The sequence below is a fragment of the Mytilus californianus genome, unplaced genomic scaffold, assembly GCF_021869535.1.
Source record: "Mytilus californianus isolate M0D057914Y unplaced genomic scaffold, xbMytCali1.0.p SCAF_8, whole genome shotgun sequence".
NCBI classification, from domain to species: domain Eukaryota; kingdom Metazoa; phylum Mollusca; class Bivalvia; order Mytilida; family Mytilidae; genus Mytilus; species Mytilus californianus.
In genome coordinates, this window is record NW_026262734.1 from 83,770,738 (window position 1) to 83,791,244 (window position 20,507).

The 20,507-nt window shown below is 30.7% G+C and overlaps 1 protein-coding gene across 1 annotated transcript; it reads left to right on the forward strand.

Annotated features, from left to right (window-relative positions):
• The first annotated feature begins 10,816 nt into the window (after nt 1-10,816).
• Nucleotides 10,817-19,516, forward strand: LOC127712872 (plasminogen-like). The gene is made up of 4 exons (XM_052219476.1): nt 10,817-11,018; nt 12,221-12,445; nt 17,702-17,740; nt 19,467-19,516. The coding sequence occupies exons 1-4, from the start codon at nt 10,817-10,819 to the stop codon at nt 19,514-19,516; spliced, it is 516 nt and encodes a 171-aa protein (XP_052075436.1).
• The last annotated feature ends 991 nt before the right edge of the window (nt 19,517-20,507 follow it).

The window sequence follows — 20,507 nt, forward strand, 5'->3', positions numbered from 1 at the left end:
ACAGAAGCAAACGACAGCCACTGAATTACAGACTCGTGACTTCATACAGTCAAATACAGAATGTATCGGGGTTCAATATGTTAGTAGGTGCCCAACCCTCATACTAACCCGGAACAGTTGTGTTACAGTACAACAAATTAATTGATTGATTGGTGTTTGCTTTACGCTGCAGGAGCTCAAAAAGGCTCAGTCGCTGCGAGAGCTAATTCAAATATTTTTACAATTTCTGTACAACAAAAGAACAAACTATAAAAAATCAATGAAAAAGGCTGAACTCATCAAATGAATATAATTAGAAATATATCTAGCAAAAACAAGGACACTTGTAGATTAAAACAACAAAAAGACACGTAGTACAGATTTGAGAGTACTCGAAGTAACTGACAGTTAGTTCAAAGGCTACCAAACTAAGAGTTTCATATGGTGAAGTTGGAATCATCCCTTCGTAAATTTTACTGATGCAATCAAGAGTTGGTTGACCGTTATGGAATATCCGTTTGATAAATGAAATCGGATATGCTCTTCATGTCGTCAATACAATCCCGTTCCCTTTTCATAAATGCGACCTACCAAATTAGACTATTTACCGGGTTAGTAATAACATGAGCAACACAACGAGTGCCACATGTGGAGCAGGATCTGCTTACCCTTCCGGAGCACCTGAGATCACCCCCAGTTTTTGGTGGGGCTCGTGTTGCTTAGTCTTTTGTTTTCCGTGTTGTGTCTTGTGTACTATTACTTGTCTGTTTGTTTGTTTGTTTTTTTTAGCCAAGGCGTTGTCAGTTTATTTTTGATCTATGATTCTGACTGTGCCTCTGGTATCTTTTGTCCATCTTTCAAAGCCAGTAACAACTAATAAAAAAATAATGAATCAAAGACTAAGTCATCAATCAGAATACAGAACACAAAATACAGGTACATGTATAGACAGAATGTAGAGCCATAAAGGTGCAAATGTTCAAATGTATATAGCAATTATATTGTCATAACGAACGAGTTGTTATATATACATGTAAGATGGTGCCAGAGTATCATCTCCATTCAAATAGAACAGTTAACAATAGAGAAAAAATATGTCCTTTTTGACGTAATTTTAGTGCAATTTACGGCATACTATCAGCACATTGTCGGTCGGTACAAACATGCACCGCTTTTAAAGCTCTTCAAGTTTTTATCTGATTCTGACATTAGGCGTATTATGTACGCATATTTTTATTTCTGAATTATTTTCAAAATGTGATATTCAGATATTCACTACATTCATACGTTTATTTAAAGAAGAATCAATAGACATGATAGATTGTTTTACAGAATTATCAAATTTTCACCAAATTTTACAATACGATGAAAGAGCGTCTTTTGTGACCAGACGGCACTCTTTAGGATATAGGACGATATTTTGATTTGTTTTTTTCTAAAAGTGTTTTACCTCTCAGTCTTGAACGATAGTGAGGTCCTTTGTTTTAATATGACCAGAGGGATTATTTAACAAAATTCGATGATCCAGTTTCAATGTAGAGGAGTGTTATTATTTTCTTGACGTATGATGTAACTAACGCATGACAACAACATGCTATCAAAGGAATTATAACGTTTTGCTGCTGAAAATGAAAAATCATGTTTGAATGCGTTTAGCGATATTTTTATTTGTTTTTCTAAAAGTGTTTAACCTCTCAGTCATGAACTATAGCGAGGTCCGTTTTTATAATATGACCATAGGGATTATATAAAAAAATCGAAGATCAACAATTTCGAGGTAGAGGAGTGTTATTATTTTCTTCACGTATGGTGTCACTAACACATAACAACAACATGCCATCAAAGGAATTATAACGTTTTCCTGCTGAGAATGAAAAATCATGTTTGAATCTGTTAAGCGATATTTTAATGTTACTTAGTAAATACTACTAGTTGAGAAATATTTAAAAACATTCAACCTTCGTTACGGCTGCTGAATGCATAGCCATTTAAATGACAACAAAATGTCTATAGGATCCTTTAACTCAAAAAGCATCTAAAATAAGAAAAAATCATGGACCAGTTTTCGATAAGTAATTTTTTTTCATACAGAGTCAGTAAGTGGTTTGTTGCAAAGGCAAATGTCTGTCACTATCCAACATATCATGGTTATAACGTGGCAGTCAACATTTCCCAATTTTACAACTCGGTCGACCCCTCTATCAAGATCTATCTATTGCAATACTCGATAATGTTTTGTTTTCGTTCTCAAAATGCATGACATATTTTCTACTGGACGTAAATAAAGAAACAACAATCAATTAATCAACTATTTTTTTTTAGTTTTATAGGACTAAACGAGGGGCGAAAGATACCAGAGGGACAGTCAAACTCATAGATTGAAAATAAACTGACACAACGCCATGGCTAAAAAATAAAAAGACAAACAGACAAAAATTAGTACACAAGACACAACATAGAAAACTAAAGACTAAGCCACAATTATGTATTGTTACAGCATTAGTGTCTATCAAATGAATCATAAAATCAAATATATAACAGACATCAGAAGTAAGGGAAAAGAGAATTGAAAGCACTGCAGGGGTAGAAACATATGTTCTATATTATGCAGCTCTATCATTAGTTTGTATTACACATACCCACTCGTTGTAAGACTTCGTGGTGAACACTTCTTCGATGTTTACAACTAGAAAAATCCGTTTGTAAAATGCTTACTAAAACATTTGAGTTGCTAATAAAACAAAAAGCAAGTCTTGATTTGTCTACAGAGTAAACGATTTCTGTTAAAAGAACACCAACAATGCAAATCCAGTGAAACGTGTCATAACAAGAATTCAAAAATTACGTTTTTTTTAACAAAAAACGAATTAGTTATACTTATTCTAGTCCTAGTATATAATTGTGTTTGTCATTATATTAGGTTATGCTATCGGCTAGCAAATTTATAACATTTAACGCCGAAGTAGTATCAACTAATATGATAATTGTGATAAACGGATATTTATAAATATATTTCATTTCACATCATATACATCAAGCTATTAATACGTTTAAAAACACAAATAGTTAAGAGAATAGTATATTGTTCATTTTTTTAAGGAATGTAATTCATTCCTGATTTTCTGGTATATTTTATGATTTTTTAACCCTTGTATTTTTTATGAGTTGTAAACCACAGTATATTTGTTGGGATAGAAATAAATAAATAATTTTACAAGCATAGTATGAATTATGGAAATAACAACAAACACTGATAATCTGATTCAAAAGTATAAAATATTGAAGTTATCTAAAATGAATTATGATGACACTAACATTATGCTTTTGATATAAAAATCTCCATAGAATTTCATTTCTCACATGACTTGCTGACTTTATGTCTTAGTTTCGTATTGATTTTTAATGCTTCATTTGATTGATATCATTTCAAAGAACATACTTTATAATTCATTGTTGAAGATTATCAAATGTGTACTGATAAACATTTAAAGGTATATGATATAATAGTAATGCATATATAAACACACATTGATCATCTGAATCAAAAGTTAAAAATATTGAAATTGATCGGAATAAAGATGATACTAACTTTATGGTATTGCCATAGGCTTAAACGCTAATATTACAAGACTTGTTGACTTCACTTTTTTAGTGTCGTATTAATTTTTCAACGCTACATTTGAAAGATAATATTTCATATAACATAATACATAATGCATTAGAGTAGAATATCACGTTTTAACAGTCTAAGGTACTAGCCTAAAGTCCTTGAATATAAGATATTTTCCAAATAAAACATACGTAATCTTCTTGTACATTCTATAAAAGTTGCAAGGATATAATCATACTTAAAACATTGCCATCAATAAAATGTATCGTGTATCTGTTTAAAACTAATAGTCAATTGATACAAAAAAGGTCAAAGTATAAAGGGTGTTTCCTAAATAGTGTTACGTTGAATCTGGTAAAAAAACAAAACATTATTTTATCTCATCTATGTTTTGTCACAAAACATTTCACGCCAGCTTTTTTGTTTATCTGTTTTTTTCAAATTGAACATTGTTGTCTTAATAATTTGAATTATTAAAATAAAGATGTTATATAACAATATATAATAAAGTATCAGTTATCTTTAGGAATACTTTAAAAAATAATAATAAGATTACAAAATATAAACCGAACTCCAAGTTAAATTCAAAACGAAACGTTCTTTATAAAATTGCAAAAATCAAACCCTCAAAAACATCATAAGAATGGAAAACAATTGTCATAATCCTGACTTGTTATTGTTTCAGGCAGCTCTTAATGTAGAAAATGGTTGATCAAACCGGGTTTTCTAGCTAGTTCAACCTCTTACGTTTTCAAACGATTTATATTAGTATTTGACTGATATTAGGGTCGTTGAGATCGTTCTTTATTTATAAGAAAGTGTTTCAGCAAACTCCGTATATGTGACCATATTCTTCATGTTCTTGAAATTGATAAGGTAAATATTTAAAATTTATTCGTTAAGATAGACTTTGCAAGCTATGCAATGTTCTTGAAACGAGAAACGTGTTCTTTTGTTGTGTAGTATACATAAAACATTAAGATTGGATCTATTTACAAAAAAATAAAACAATGGGAAGATGATTTTATGTCACTACCGAAATGACCAAAAATATATTCACTAATTAAACCAGATAACAACAGAACATGTTAAACTAGTCGGCTTTTTTTTTTGAAACAGTCATTAGAAGTGAGGACAGAGGCAGCTTAATCGTTGATGATTGGGTTTTTTTTTTTTTTTGTTGCTTTCTTTATGAAAAGTGTTCAAAAGTCCATGTACGACCAGGAAACTATATGCAATATTAACATGATCACCAAACATAATTGAAGAACAACAATATCTATTCAATTCTATAGTAAACCCTTCCTTCTTAATGTATTTTATTATATATATTATGGACTTACCACCATCAACAAGTACAGTCACAAGACAGAAAAAAGTAATAACGTTGAGAAACATATTTCCAAATGCAAATAATATTCTTCTTTTTAAATATTGATCATCATATTACTTTCTGATATTTACGGATTTTTGTTAATGAAGTATATCTGAACAACAATTCCAACTTCAATCGAATATACCTGTTGCATTACTAAACAGTCGTGAGTTTATTGACCACACAATGCGTTATTATACATAAATCCAACTTTATAATAATGGAAAAGCTAACATAACTCGATTTAGTTTTTTAGTCTTTTGACTTCCGTGTGACTCGGCACCATACACTTACATAGGAATGGTTATTCCTTCGATGTACGTGTGTAGTAAAAACATGTGTACAGTTCTAAATGTATTAAGTGACTCTGGTTTCAAATGACTGCAATACGTTGGATAGTATACCTGTATCTGTAATACGATTGTTAGTCCTATGAACATTATCGCAGTTCCAAAACCAGGCTTAGGGTATTTGTAACTATAATCATTAATCAGCTTTAATTGATTACATTTTTTCAGGTAATCAATGTAACCATTTATCTGCCAAGAATCTGATTACATGTTATTTAATTTAATCAACTACTTTTCAAAATTCCTTGTTATCCTGATTACTTTTTGGTTATATTCTGATTACAATGAAGAAGAAAAATATTGTGTTTATGGTCAATATTTCATGTCTTTAAATGTAACTTTTTCTTATTCCTATTAAATGAATATTTAGCTTGTTAAAATAGTTTTATATAATTTAAGCATCTAGTTGATTTATTTTCTTCAATATAGAATTGTTACAGCAGTCAACATAAGCCAAAGTAAAATGTATTGTATTCTTTTTATTGGAAATATGTTAAATTATTCTAAAGACACATTTAAAATATATAGATATCAATATATAAAACTCCAAAATGTGTTAAAGATGTTCTATGTCGCAACGATCACTTGTATTCTTTAATCGCTATATATCGGAACTATTTCAATCAAAATTCAAATTGACAAGGTCTTTTGTGTCTTTCGGAGTTCACATATATGTACACTGCATGGCATTACAACATGTGATTTGTTTTTCAATAATATACAAAACACTTACATTTTCACCTTTAAAAGTCTTACTTTTGTTAAATATTATAACATACTGGAGAATACACGGATAACAAAAATGTACAATAATAAGTTTGAAGCCAAAACAGGGCACATGACGTCATTTTATATTGTTGTATTCTTACAATGTTCTGTACCAAGTCGAGAATATGGCAGTTGTTATCGCATAGTCCGTTTCTATGTATTTTGGATTTGTTTATGTGGCAGTTTAGTGTTTCTGTTATTCCGTTTCGTTTTCTAGTTGATGTGTTTCCCTCTTTGTGACCCTGATATGTTTTAATAAATGGATTTATGACCATTGTAGAGCGGTATACTACTATTAGCTTATTGTATGCAAAGAAAACCCAGATCTACGTGTACTAAATAAAAAAGAATGTGCTTTTATTTAGAAAATAGAGGTCACCACCATTGACATGAAATAGTGTTAATATTTCTATATTGGCATTCCATAATTCGATTTTAAAGCATGCTATACTCAATTATCACTATTTATAAATATCACATATCTGCCCACTATCGCAAAATTCAAATATAATCAGCTGTGTTATTTTAACAGTTTGTTCCATTACTGATAATTGGTTTAAATCTCACTTGGAAAATTAACCGCCATTAACAAATAGCCATTGAAATATAAATCTGGTGTGATATCTGTCAACTGATTTAACAAAAGGTTGTGATCATCTTTCATAGCGAAGTTCATGATCAAATTATAACTGTATATGAATATCCTACCATTTCAACTCAGAAATGTAAACTGTAAAGAATTCAGATGGTACCAAACACTTTCGCTAAAATTAATTTGGCTCGTTTAATTTTCATAAAATTTTGACAAAATATTTACTTTGACTCTATGACAAAAATATAAAAATTTAAAAGGAATGAACCACAAACTTTATCGGAAAATTTTCGTTGCACAAATAGAAGTTTGACTGAAGCCAATTTTGATCATTGATAAGCTTAATATGTCCTGAACAATAGAACGTAATTAAATCGTTCAGCTGGTTTTTACAGAGTTATCTTCCTGTAGTGTTATGTACCATCTTAAGAAAACAATCTATGACTTGGATGGAGAGTTGTCTCATTTGCATTTATATCACATCTTCTTATATCTAAATGTTGTTCTGAACAGATATACCAATAGTGACTGGATAGCCATATTTCAATTTCAATGTTTTTTTTTTAAACAAAAGTTTATGCTATACTGTCTGTTGATACAACTTCGAATTCCTTTATGATATATTATTATGATTGTTGTAATAGTACACCATGAAATAATCAGTCATCCAAAGTCATATTTGTATGTTTTATCAAGTGTACATCTAACGGACATCAAATTACCAACGTTCTCGAGATGAGAAACTTTAGAACAATCTGTATTGCCAATTAAACTCAGTATTGTTTGTTTGTGACCGAAAACAACTGATAATTATTTCATTCTATTTGTGAATACTTGATTTAATGCGTTGTTCGATCGATCTTTCAATAGGTTTCTATATTTGAATTCTTGATATAGTTACATGTATTCTATGAATATTGTTGAATTGTGCATTTGTATATTAATAAGATAACTTGACCGATAAAGTAAGATAGACAACATTGTGTATCAATTGAGCAAAAGTAATATTGAAATAGATAATTGTAATTATTATAACCTTGGTCATTTTTGAAAATTATTTTGACCGGTGTGACAAACATGTCACGTTTAACACAATTATAGTTGAAGGTTACAGTTATTATAATTTGCTGATTCAGCAAACAGTTAGAATATATAAAACATTGCCATGTATATTTTGTTCAAGTGGCGAACACGATTTCAGAGGTAAGCATTTTATTTTTAAGTGTATTATACATCTACCTTAAATGGTGTTTCTTTGTTAATTTATAATTTACATTTACGGTATCGTTTTGGCCATTTCAACAATTGTGGCTTAATTGCTGCTAGTAGCAAAAAAAATATAATTTAAAAAACCTGATGAAAATTACGAAATCATATTTGTATGTCAACTTTAGAACACTTTCAACAAGGACCTGATAAGTGTGTATGCAACGCGGTTTATACAGTAATAAAACACTGGTGTTCTATGGAACAAGAGAGAAATGTTTATCAATTTGTTAAAATGAAATAGATTGTTGATTGTTTCAATATGACGATCTTCGTTTCTTTTAAGTTTGTAAATGAGAAGTTTATTAGTAACTGTGTTGGTTTGTAGCACCTTTTTCTATTTTGCACTTCAATTTGTTATTTTTCTTTTAAGTTTATTTTAAAAAATGTAGACGTATAATAGATTTGGAATTCAAATTATGCGTTTTCGTGTACAACACTCAGTATCAAATAGCACCAATCATAACATATCATCATTTGAAAACGTATGGAAAGCTTAAAGTTTTTAATTTCCAGTTGCTACACTCGTAGTATAAAATGTCTATCGCATTTTGCTTTCTGCTAGAACTGTTAAATTTATGTAGTGATAAAAAAAGTGTTATATTGTCTAACTGCAAATACTTAGTTTGGTGTATGGCATATTAATAAATCATTGTTAAACTATGTTTTGAATTGAAAATCCAATCTTGTAAAATAAGTAAAGATCAAGATACCACAATCCCTACTGATTTAAAATTACATATTTATTCAGTGAAGTTATTAATTATTTATAAAAGAAAAACCAAACGAAAATCTACTGATATAGGTCTTAACTAGAAGAGTCATTCTTACATGACTTCAATTAGCTAAGATGTTAGTGTTTAATACAAAACCGATCAAAGTTGGTACACTATAATAAAATCCGTCTCGTAAATTTTTGACTGACGTTCTTTGCTGTTTTGCTGTGTTAATGAGATCTCATTAAATCATATGTCCTCCATGAAGATAAGGATAATGCATGAAACATTGTGAAATGACCTCCAGTAGTTTTCATGATATCGTAACTTTACTTTTATGTAAAGTGGATAACAGTAAAACTTGATAGGACATGTTTTAATATAACATAACCTATTTTTTTTTAAAGGGGAAATAGAGTTTAACAAATTTCCACCTTCTTATCATACATTTTTTTGTGTACATATTACTTTTATAATAAATACAAATCAAATATTCTTCTTTTCACATGACTTGTATGTTTGCCAAGTGTCAGATATTTGTTGATTATAACAAAGATAGTTGTCCGACAAATTGTAAATATAATTGATGATTGTAATATATTTGTTTACAAACAAAGAAACAGGTAAAACTATGGGTAATTTAATTTGGGCGAAATCTGCAAATAAAAAGATAGGCTAACATTTTAAAGGAAAACACAATTTCATAATAAAGAAACTTTTCTTTTATCAGGCTGCAATTTTCCAAAAGTATTTATGATTATACTTCCAATACAAACTTAAATAGTAAAATATATAGTAAATATTTCACCAAAAGGTTTCACGTGTAAATTATTTCGACTACTTCATGATCAGTTCTTTTTTCGCAAAGAAAAGAACCGATAACTGGTATCGCAGGTAATTACTGTATGACTTTATAGCTTATCACGATTGACTGTAATAACAATGGATATTACCAAGCCTTAATTATTATAAAATCAATTAGAGTAAGTAGTCTTCCTGGATATTCAATAATGAACGTATCAAGGATACGTGATGGAATGCTGTACACCAAATATATATATAATTAGCAAATTGTGCAATAAAAGTCTTTAAAGTGTGTTAAGAATATATAACAATATTTTCTGCTCTTTATAAAATGAGAAATTTTTTATCCAAGGAAGCTCTCCGTGAATTCAAAATTAAGTTTGTTAGTGCCATAAAGTATGTTTTTCTTTTTAAATGAGTAACATCATAATCGTTTACATTTACCATACATGTTTCCAAGTAACAATCATGTAAGACGAAAATTGAAAAATCGTAAATATTATGCACTGAATATGCTATAACCAATGATGTTTACCTTTGTCATGTTTGTTTACTCTGGTGTGTGTTGATTTAGAAACAAGATTAACTGATGTCACTGTGCTTTGTAGAACATGATGACGCGTTCAAATGGCTATGTACTCTTCTGTGGTATCTTGGTTGTTTGTGTTTTGGCAATACATATAGCAGGTATGAACATATTTAAGGCGGTTTATACAAACGGCATGATTTTAAATGCTTGTAACCAAAAAGATCGAAAGAAATTTACTCAAAGAAACAAAAAGGAGTCAATGTTGATATATCGACGGTTCGGTGTGAATATTTGTAACAATATCCAAATGAGTTCATATCCAAGTAATTAACATGACTAAGTCACAAAAAAATTTTAAAAAATCATCTTCATTATCTTATGTAAATTTTTCACTTCTTTTTTTATTTGAAATTACAAGCATTTTAACATGTTACACTAAATGAATACGTATAAGTCATGTCTTATATTGAATCAACGCAATCTTTGTGGGTGTATGTGTTAGTTTAGGTAAAACTGGCTTTGAAAAAATACACCACATTATATAGACCTATTATAGATTGACTACCTTTCAGGAAGGTATGCATGCGATCAACATTGATCTTGATGGTAGAAGATTTACCTTAATACTCTAGAGAAATAAAACGTCATTATACTGTAATTGCGCTTAACTTAAATCAGCTAGTTATGTATCCGTAGTTTATTTGTATTGACTGTATAAATATGTTCCTATTTGTGAACTTAAAATTGTAACAATTTATAAGTAGTTATTTGAGATCTGATGATTTTATTGTTGTTCTAATAAAGCTAAAGAATGTCTGCAAAATACAATGGGTTTGGCTTATAATGGAACCGTAAGTACAACAATCACTGGACGTAATTGCAAGAGTTGGGCAGGAATAACTATTAATGACGAATTGCAAACAGCTCAACATAACTATTGCCGAAATCCTGATGCATCCTCAAATGGACCTTGGTGTTTTACAACTGACCCTGAAGTATTCTGGGAATTTTGCAGTATTCCGTTATGTGGTAAGTTGCATATATACATCTGAACCTGATATATTCTGGGAACATTGCAGTATTCTCTGATGTAGTAGGTTGCATATTTACATCTGACCCTGATATATTCTGGGAACATTGCAGCATTCTCTTATGTGATAGGTTGCATATTTACATCTGACCCTGATATATTCTGGGAACATTGCAGCATTCTCTTGTGTGGTAGGTTGCGTATTTACATCTGACCCTGATATATTCTGGGAACATTGCAGTATTTCCTTTGTGGTAGATTGTATATTTATATCTGACCCTGATATATTCTGGGAACATTGCAGTATTCCCTTATGTGGTATGTTGCATATCTACATCTGACCCTGAGATATTCTGGGAATATTGCGATATACCATTATGTGGTAGTTTGCATATTTTCATCTGACCCTGATATGTTCTGGGAATTTTGCAGTATTCCGTTATATGGTAGGTTTTATACGTATAATTAATTTGTTTTAATATTTTCCATGTTGCTCTCTCTTTATTGGCTGTTACTTTACAAGAATTTTGCAGTATTCCGTTATGTGGTAGGTTTTATAAGTATAATTAATTTGTTTTAATATTTTCCATGATGCTCTCTCTTTATTGGCTGTTACTTTACAAGAATTTTGCAGTATTCCGTTATGTGGTAGGTTTTATAAGTATAATTAATTTGTTTTAATATTTTCCATGTTGCTCTCTCTTTATTGGCTGTTACTTTACAAGTTTTCAGAAGTTGGAAATGAGGATTCAAATGATGACACCATGTTAAAATTATTAAGTATAACAAAAATTACAGTAGAAGTCATTGTTTTTATTTTTAACACTATTAAATGGAACATTTGCAATAAGTAATGTCTAATATAGAATCAAAACAATCTGTGTGCGTGTATATGTTAGTTTAGGTAAATCTGGCTTTGAAAAAATACGCTACATTTTATAGACCTATTTAGATTGACGACCTTTCCGGAAAGTATGCACGCGATCAACATTGATCTTGATGGAAGGAGATTCACCTTAACATTCTAGAGAAAGAAAACATCATTATACTGTATTTGCGGTTAACTGAACTCAGCTAGTTATGTATCCATAGTTTATTTGTATTGACTTTCTAAATGGGTTCCTAGTTGTAAACTTAAAAATGTAATAATTTACACATAATTTTTAGAATACTGAATAATTTTATATATGTTCCAATAAAGCAAAAGAATGTCTGCAAAATACGAAGGGTTTGGCTTATAAAGGAACCGTAAGTACAACACGCAGTGGACATAACTGCAAGAGTTGGGCAGGAATATCTATAAATAACGAAATACAAACAGATCAACATAACTATTGCCGAAATCCTGATGCAGACCCTAATGGACCTTGGTGTTTTACATCTAACCCAGATGTCTTATGGGAAGAGTGCAGTATTCCGTTATGTGGTAGGTTGCATATTTACATCTGACCGTGATATATTCTGGGAATATTGCAGTATTCCGTTATGCGGTAGGTTGCATAAGTATATTTTGTTCTAATATTTTTTATTTTTCTCTCTCTTTATTGGCTGTTACTTTGGAGAAGTTTGAAATGAGGTTTGAAATGATAACACCATTTTAAAATTAGTAAGTATAAACAATTACAGCAGAAGTCATTGGGTTTTTTAGCACTATTAGATGGAACATTTACAATATGTTGTACATCTGTATCTGTAACAGTCACTTCCTTATTTGGGTTTATGAAAGATAAATATCATTGTTTACTAGCCACTAGTTCCAACTTGTTAATTTCAAATCATCCTTTCGAAACTTTTACGGACGTCTTCACGAGTTGGTTGACCATAGTTGAATATTTGTTTCACAGTTGTGAACGTAAATAGTCCATTTGAGGCCTGCTTAATTAAATTAAGTAAAGGGTGGTAGGAATTCGTGTTGGTCAGTCTTCAATGTTGCATTGTAATTTGTATACTGTTGGTTCACTTTTTGTCTTATTAAATTGTCAGTTTATTTTTTTAATTTTGTCTTTAAAAGACCGTTTTGCAGATCTCGCTTCTTTTGGTTTGTGTTATTTTCTAGGTGAATTATAAAGCTTCACTTTTGGAGTATAACTGACTCGGTAAAATTTGACAGACCTGAATTTTGGATAATATGAAACTGACTATCCGGATATTCCAGTCTTTCCAATTTTTACCGAGTTTGTTGCAAAAATTATTTAAAATCTCCTAAATTATAATCAGCTAAACGTGAAAAATGCATTAGATTATCGTCCTCATCATATGGAATGATAAGATATTTTATAATTTTGGGGGGAAATTATAAGAAATATTTTGCAGTAACAAACATGACAAACGCATTTAAGGTTAGCCTTTGTAGCCATCAATCAAAATTTTATGGCTAAATTTAGGTTTCAAAGTTGAAAGCAAAATTGCCTCTCAAAATCAAACCATAAAAATTAGCTTTAGCGTTGTGCACTGGTTCTCCGTTAAAGCGCCCATTTTATGACGTTAATTTGTCCCACCGTAAGAAAGCAAAACTAACGACCTCGAGTTATATATACCCGTAGCTTGTTATACTTATATCTGAGATTTTTATATTTCTTTATTATCTATATTTTTAATTTTTATAAAGTTAAGTACATGTTGCACAACGATAGTGATCGGTACGGCCGTCAAAATATTTTTTTCGTAAACCTGTAATTTCCGTTAACGGAAAAAAGACCAAGCAGGACAAAATATTAAGCACAACATTGAGTGTGATATGAGTTAAATTTGATTATAAGGTTACCATAAATAATTTTGTTTATAACTATGGTCATTTATTCCAAATCATATCAGTCTGAAAAACTAAAGAAAGTTGAAAACTGCAGAGATTTGTTAAGCATGTAATCTCCGTGGAATGGTCTATTCTAAACAAACACCTATTTTGAAAAAATGTTTTACATCCAACAGATCGATATCGGTGTCAACATTTAATTTTAGTACAACTTCAATCTTCAGATACACGTATTATGTTTTATAAATGACGAAATCATCGAAATGTAACCTCCGTGGAATGTAATCTCCGTTGACGTTTTGGTAAAGAGTGCTTTCTATCACGTCCGCACTGCATGCCAAATAAATATATTAGATAATTATAACGGACGGCGAATATATAACTTACAGATCAATAACATACATTGTAATTATCGACATAAGAAGACACTATGTGACAATTTATATTAATTAATTGTTTAAGCGTAACACAGTTGCATTTTTCTCAGACCTAGAAAAAAACCGAACCGGATGTTTTTATAGAGAATAATACATGGCAAAATCCGTATCACGCATGTGATACGGATTTTGCCATGTATACGCTTTATCACAGATTTAAACAGGAGAGTGTATAAGAACTGCTTACTGATCTAAAGCACCAGGGTCACATTCAGATTTATTTATTTTTGCCATGTTTTAAAAGTTTTATCATATATAGGAACTGCTTATTGGGTTACCTTACAATTTAGGTTCTGTTGTCCATTGAAATATTTTGCTTATTGTATTTTTTGTTTGTTCGTGATTTGTATGGTAGTTCATTCAGTTCTTTTTATCCTCCTTAAGTAATGCTGTACTATACAAAACACATTCTGAATAAAACCTGTTAATAAAAAAATAGCAACAATAAACCAACAATTTAACAACAAGTATACTGTAATAAACAAGAGACTACTTTGAGACTGGTGAGTAAAATGTGCACTTTTGAAATATAAAAATCTAGTTTAACAAACATCGGACTTCATGTAAATTTAGTCGGAATCACTACTGTCATAAATGAGAAATCCCAATAGGGGTGCGATAAAGGGTAGACATGCGATAGAGGGGTGTGATAATGGGTGCGCATCAAAGTTGGGCGATACGGATTAAACAGCAGGCTATTTATCAAATATTCAAAACTTCTGTATTTACTACTAAATATAAATTATGATAAATATCAATATTAATGCAAGTAAATAATTTTAACCTGTTTTCAATATTCAAGATATGTAACGTTTATTATTAATATAAATTTGATACCGAATTTAATACGATTTAACAATTATGCAAGTAGCCATTAAAATTGCTCTGCCTAATGAGTTTTATATCATGTTGCACAGGGAAACAAGCTTTTAAATATTTTCTTTCATTTAAATGAAATTACGACGTCGGCTGAGAGGGCATGCTATATATTGTCCGTTACATTTATTAACAACACCTTGAACAAATATTCTTTTCGAAAATTAAAACAGTTAAATAGATCAACAAAACTATCCGTCACAATATGATATATATGACGGTCTGGATTAGGGGAGGGGGTCTACTTTTCTGTATTCTGTAATTCTTTAGGCCATTTTTCTCTATTCAGTAAGAAATATGATTATTCTGTAAAATTCTTGTGTTCAGATCCTGCATATGAAAATTTCCTGTTGTATCATAATATTGACATGATAAATCTTGTTGTCTGTATCAACGACATACGTATGACGACACTGCCCCGTACCCCAACCCCCTTTATTTTAATCTGTCACTCTACTGCACAAATTATACCATTTATCAATTTTGATTAATATCTGAATATCTGATTAAAACCAAACGGGGGAGAAAAAGACCATTTTAATTTCTTTGTGATAATTTGGATATCTGGGATAATAAACAGAAGTTAAGATGACAGGTGGTATATTTGATCATATTTGGTTTGTCATATGAGGTACTAGTACTGAGAAGCTGAACATTGAGTTTTATAACAGAGACAGTACCGGTTGTTAACCGACATTAAGAGAAATCTGAAATCCGATAGAGTAAAAATTCGATCACTAGAACTAGATTTTATCCTTGATTGCCCAACTGTCCAACAAAATATTAAAACATTGCCTATTAATCAATTGTTTTGGAGAATATTAAAATATATTTAACATTTATTGGTACTAAAAATACCCCCAAAAAATCTAAGAAAATGTCATCCGTCCTCAAGCATCAGTCTTCCAGCCCTTACCAATAAATTGGGTTTTTTTTTAAATTATAATGAGTTATGGATCTTACAAATATGAAACTGAAGATGTAGGAATTATGTCGACGAAAGAGCCGTTTTGATTCTGCAATTCTTTTCAATTCCCTTTAATTATCCATTGATAAATTTTGAAATTATAAAGAAACTAAGGTTTCAACTCCATCGGGCAAAGTTAATCTTCGACTGATTTGGCTATTTTTTTAGGTCCTTTTTGGTCATATAGCTCATCAACTCTTTCTGTTCTTTTACATCTGGGCGTAAATGATGAAGATAAATCCAAAATAGCGCTTCGGAACGAAATGATACGTTAACTCGTGCAAGATCGTGATTTTGGAGAAAAATACCGATGCTTATGGATGTATATAATTTGCATCGCTAATTTCCAAAAACCAGTTCCGATTACGACCAGTTCAACATTTCATTCCAAATGATCTACTTGTCTATTGTCAATTATCAATAATATATTTGATATGCAGAAAACGCAAAGTTTCATTATTCTGTAAATTATTTATTTCTGAAATTAGTATTTTTTTTACCTTATTCTTATTTTTTATACAATTATGATTTTCACACCCCATTATTTTCTATTCTTTATTTGATTGCCTATTTTTCTTCATTCTTTATTTTTTAGGGGGGGGGGACATTATTTTCTATTCTATAAACCACCTCATATATCTTGGGTTATTTCAAATAGATATCAGATATTCAAGCGGAATAGGATTCATAATACTACTAGGCCTCGGTGGCAGAGTGGTCTAAGTAGTTACTACTGTAATCACTAGCCAGTCAACACTGAGGTTGTGAGTTCGAACCCCGCTCGTGCGGGTGCACTCGACTCCAATCTTAATTGACTATGATAGTCAGTTTTCCTATCGAAGGTCGGTGGTTTTCTCCGGGCACTCCGGCTTCCTCCACCAATAAAAACTGGCCGCTACGAAATAGCCCAAAAGCGGTGCTTAAAAGTGGCGTTAAAACACCAAAAAAACCAATCAAATCATAATACTACTAGTATAAGAGTATCTACAAGGAGAAGCTGTTTAGTTGGTCGTTTTTAATGGTCTCTTTTAAAATTAAAGTCGGTGAGATTAATATGCTACAACCAACCAACAAAGAGGGTTGCCTATACTATGAATAACAAATCTATTGAAAATGTTTTTATATTTTATTTTTAGCTGTTTGTTTTTGATTTTGTCGTCTCTCTCTCTCTCGTCATGGTTTTGTTTATTTCTATTGGAGTTGGGTTTTTTTTTTTAATTCTTTTTTAACGACAACGCATGCAACATCTTATTTATTGTTTGAAAATTCTTCTCTCGGTCATAATTCTACATGAAATATTTGCCACTGTACGTTCAGAAAACAACAATCAATCAATCATTTCTCCTCTAAAATTGCAGTATTATAATAACTTTAAACATTATCAAAGTGTGATTCGTTTAATCCTTTGATCTGATATAAACACGTCTCGTCACTCTCCTATATTAAAATTTCAATTTCCGATACCAAGGAAAAAAGTATTATTGAATATCAAAGGAAGTAACCAATCAAGATTCAAGGGTTGTGTTTCGTCTACAAAAGAAAATTCTTAGTTATTCAAACTATTTAAAGCAAGGGATGAATGCATTATATACCATTCTTGTGCATTTTGAAAATATTTATAAATATGACTACATCAATGATAATTCATAGTAACACAGATTGGCAAACTAGATGATGATGATGATGATGGTGAGGTGGGGGAGGAAGAGGAGGAGCATTCAGCGGCAAACTATATGCATATTCGGGTCGAAAGCATGTTAATACGATATTAATATTTATTCTGCTTTGTACAAGACCAACACGCTGAGTCGATTTTTTTTGGCGTATTAGTTCACAAGGAAACAGTCCACAGGAAAATGTATCACCTTAATTTGTGGTAATTTCAACTCACAAGAAAAACGCACATTAAAGTTTTTGAGAATTAATAAAGATAACAAAACACCGTTAAAATGATGATTTCAAAGTTTTTAGCATTTTTGGTATTGAAAATCACGCTATCAGATAACGACGTCAAAGGAAATAAAATGACGTTAAATGTATTTTTTTGACATTTTTTTCATCTAAACTGTCTCGATCATTACAAATTAACGGTAGCATATTACATGCTGAAATTTATATGTTGGATAGAATATACTATGAGGATGTTCCATTTTCTTTATTTACAAGTTTTGCTGCAATTTATATTTTATCATTTTTTACTCGGACGTTGGGCGCTTTACCGGAGAACCAGTGTGTGACGTCGCAGTGAGGCGTCAAAGCAAAACAATAAAATAATCGTGCAAGACGTCATAATAATTTGAAATACATGCATACTAAATTAAACTTCAAAACTATTATTTTTATCAGTTATTGCAACTTTGGAACCATGATAACCGAATGTGAACGAAAATAGCAACACCGTGTGTGCAACACGGAGAGCAGGATCTGTTTACCCCTAGTCGTTCGAGATTCGGAGGAAACTGTCTTAACTGGTTAATGTCTAGTTTTCTAATTTGTGTTTTGTGAACTGTCATTTGACATTTTTTTGTTAAATAATATGATTACCTCACAAAGTCATATTACAAATTTGGGGTTTGAAATACATAAACCATAAAGTGAAAGGAATAGGCCCAGTAAGACCCCTTTTTGGCCCCAAAATATAGCAGTTTTACAAAATTGTTAAAATGTAAATTTTTAGCTATTTATTGGAAAGAAGAATACTTCTGTTACATAAATATGGGCTGTTTTTGACAATACAATGCATATATATCGGGTACTAGCATCATTAAGTCATGCTAAATTACTTAAATCTTCGAAATTTTAGCATTTTGGTTAATTTTTAGACGGTTTCCGTCTGAAATGGAAGTGGCCGCATTTGTGTTCATTCTTAATATTTAAATGTAAGTTGTATTTGATGATAATACATAACATATATAAAGGTTGAGAATGAACACGGATGCGGCCACTTTCATTTTTGACAAAAACCATCTGAAAAGTGACATATTATGGCATATTTGATAGATTTTTCATATTTAAGCTTGAATTTGAGCGTCTTTAATGACTAAATCAGTTCAAATCTTTCACATAAACTAATTGAATCGACTGAAGTAGACACTTAAGTGTTTAAAAAGTGTCCAAAATCTTTCATCAGATGAACCTGAATTTTGAGGCCAAATCGGCCCTTACCGGACCTACCTAAAAATTTGAACCCTCTCGCTACAAAACAGGCTACGCTTTTCGTCCTGTTTCTAAGCTCATACAAACATATTTTATAATTTCCATTAATGTACATATATTGTATTTATACCAAAATGAGAAGCCAATGCATATACAAGAAGTAGTTCGTGCATGACACATACAAATATATAATGCACTATTCAATTATTTTCTCTTTAATTTTTAAAATCTCAATTAATCAGGAATTATTGTTTTTCAGATGACGTTGATATTACAACAAAACCAGGTGAGACCATCAAGAAAGATTAAATGGAAATGTTATGTCTATAAACAAATTTTCTTTAAGATTTGTAGACCTGTTGGTTTTCCACTTGTCTTAAATCTTGTTAAGCTTTTTAGTTATATCGAGATAACACGCGCGTGTGAAACCTGGAATTGCAAGTATCATGTTCATATCGTATAGGAAATTAATGTTGCTTGATTTCAGCTCTTTTTGTATTATTTCAATATTGAAATAAACGCGCCTTGGTAGAGTTTTAAATGATGTTTTTAATTTGATAAATACGCGATATCAAATTATAACTAGTTAAAACACCTATTTGACTGACCACAGGTTTCTTATATTTTGGACGAAAGGTTAAAACGAACGTAAAGGGAGCTTGAATTATAATCCAACTTTAACACTGATTGTATATGTTTAATTGGTTTAACGACAGTCACGTCTAAATGGAATGTATCTTAAACAATGTAAGCATATCGCGTTTGAAATTTGCTTTTATTGATCCGATATAAAAGTACATAGGTTAAAATACACTTACGTGGGATACGTTACTGACGTAAAGCACGATTACACACATTTGCGCGTGAATTGTTCAAGAATGCATGTCTTTAAATGAACTTTTTGAAGTATGATACCCTAAATTAAACTGTGTTTGTTCATTAATGATCGGCTTTTTCAACATCAAATTGTCAGACAAGGATGATAGAATGTACTGATAAAAAAATCTGCCAGAAAAAAAAAATTGTGATACAGTTTTTTCACCAATTTTTTAAAATTAAATTAGAAAAAAATGACACCTGGAATAGCATGTAAAAGAATTAAATGTAAATCGAATAAACAACTTGATCCTCAACCCCAAACGATACTTAAGCGTTTCCATAGTATTCTCAAAACAAGTGTAATAGTCTGCTTTAAACTAGAAATATTTCCAGTTTATGGTTGAAAAACCTCAAATCATACTAAAAATAACTAAAAATAAAAACTCAGATATTTTGGAAAATCAAACCATTCTCTGTCTGT

Excerpts from the sequence above, each read along its gene's own strand:
- LOC127712872 (XM_052219476.1), top strand. The coding sequence starts at position 10,817 with ATGGGTTTGGCTTATAATGGAACCGTAAGTACAACAATCACTGGACGT. Across the intron at positions 11,019-12,220 it reads TTGCAGTATTCCGTTATGTG|CAAAAGAATGTCTGCAAAAT; the intron begins GTAAGTTGCATA and ends GTTCCAATAAAG. Across the intron at positions 12,446-17,701 it reads GTGCAGTATTCCGTTATGTG|TAACACAGATTGGCAAACTA; the intron begins GTAGGTTGCATA and ends GATAATTCATAG.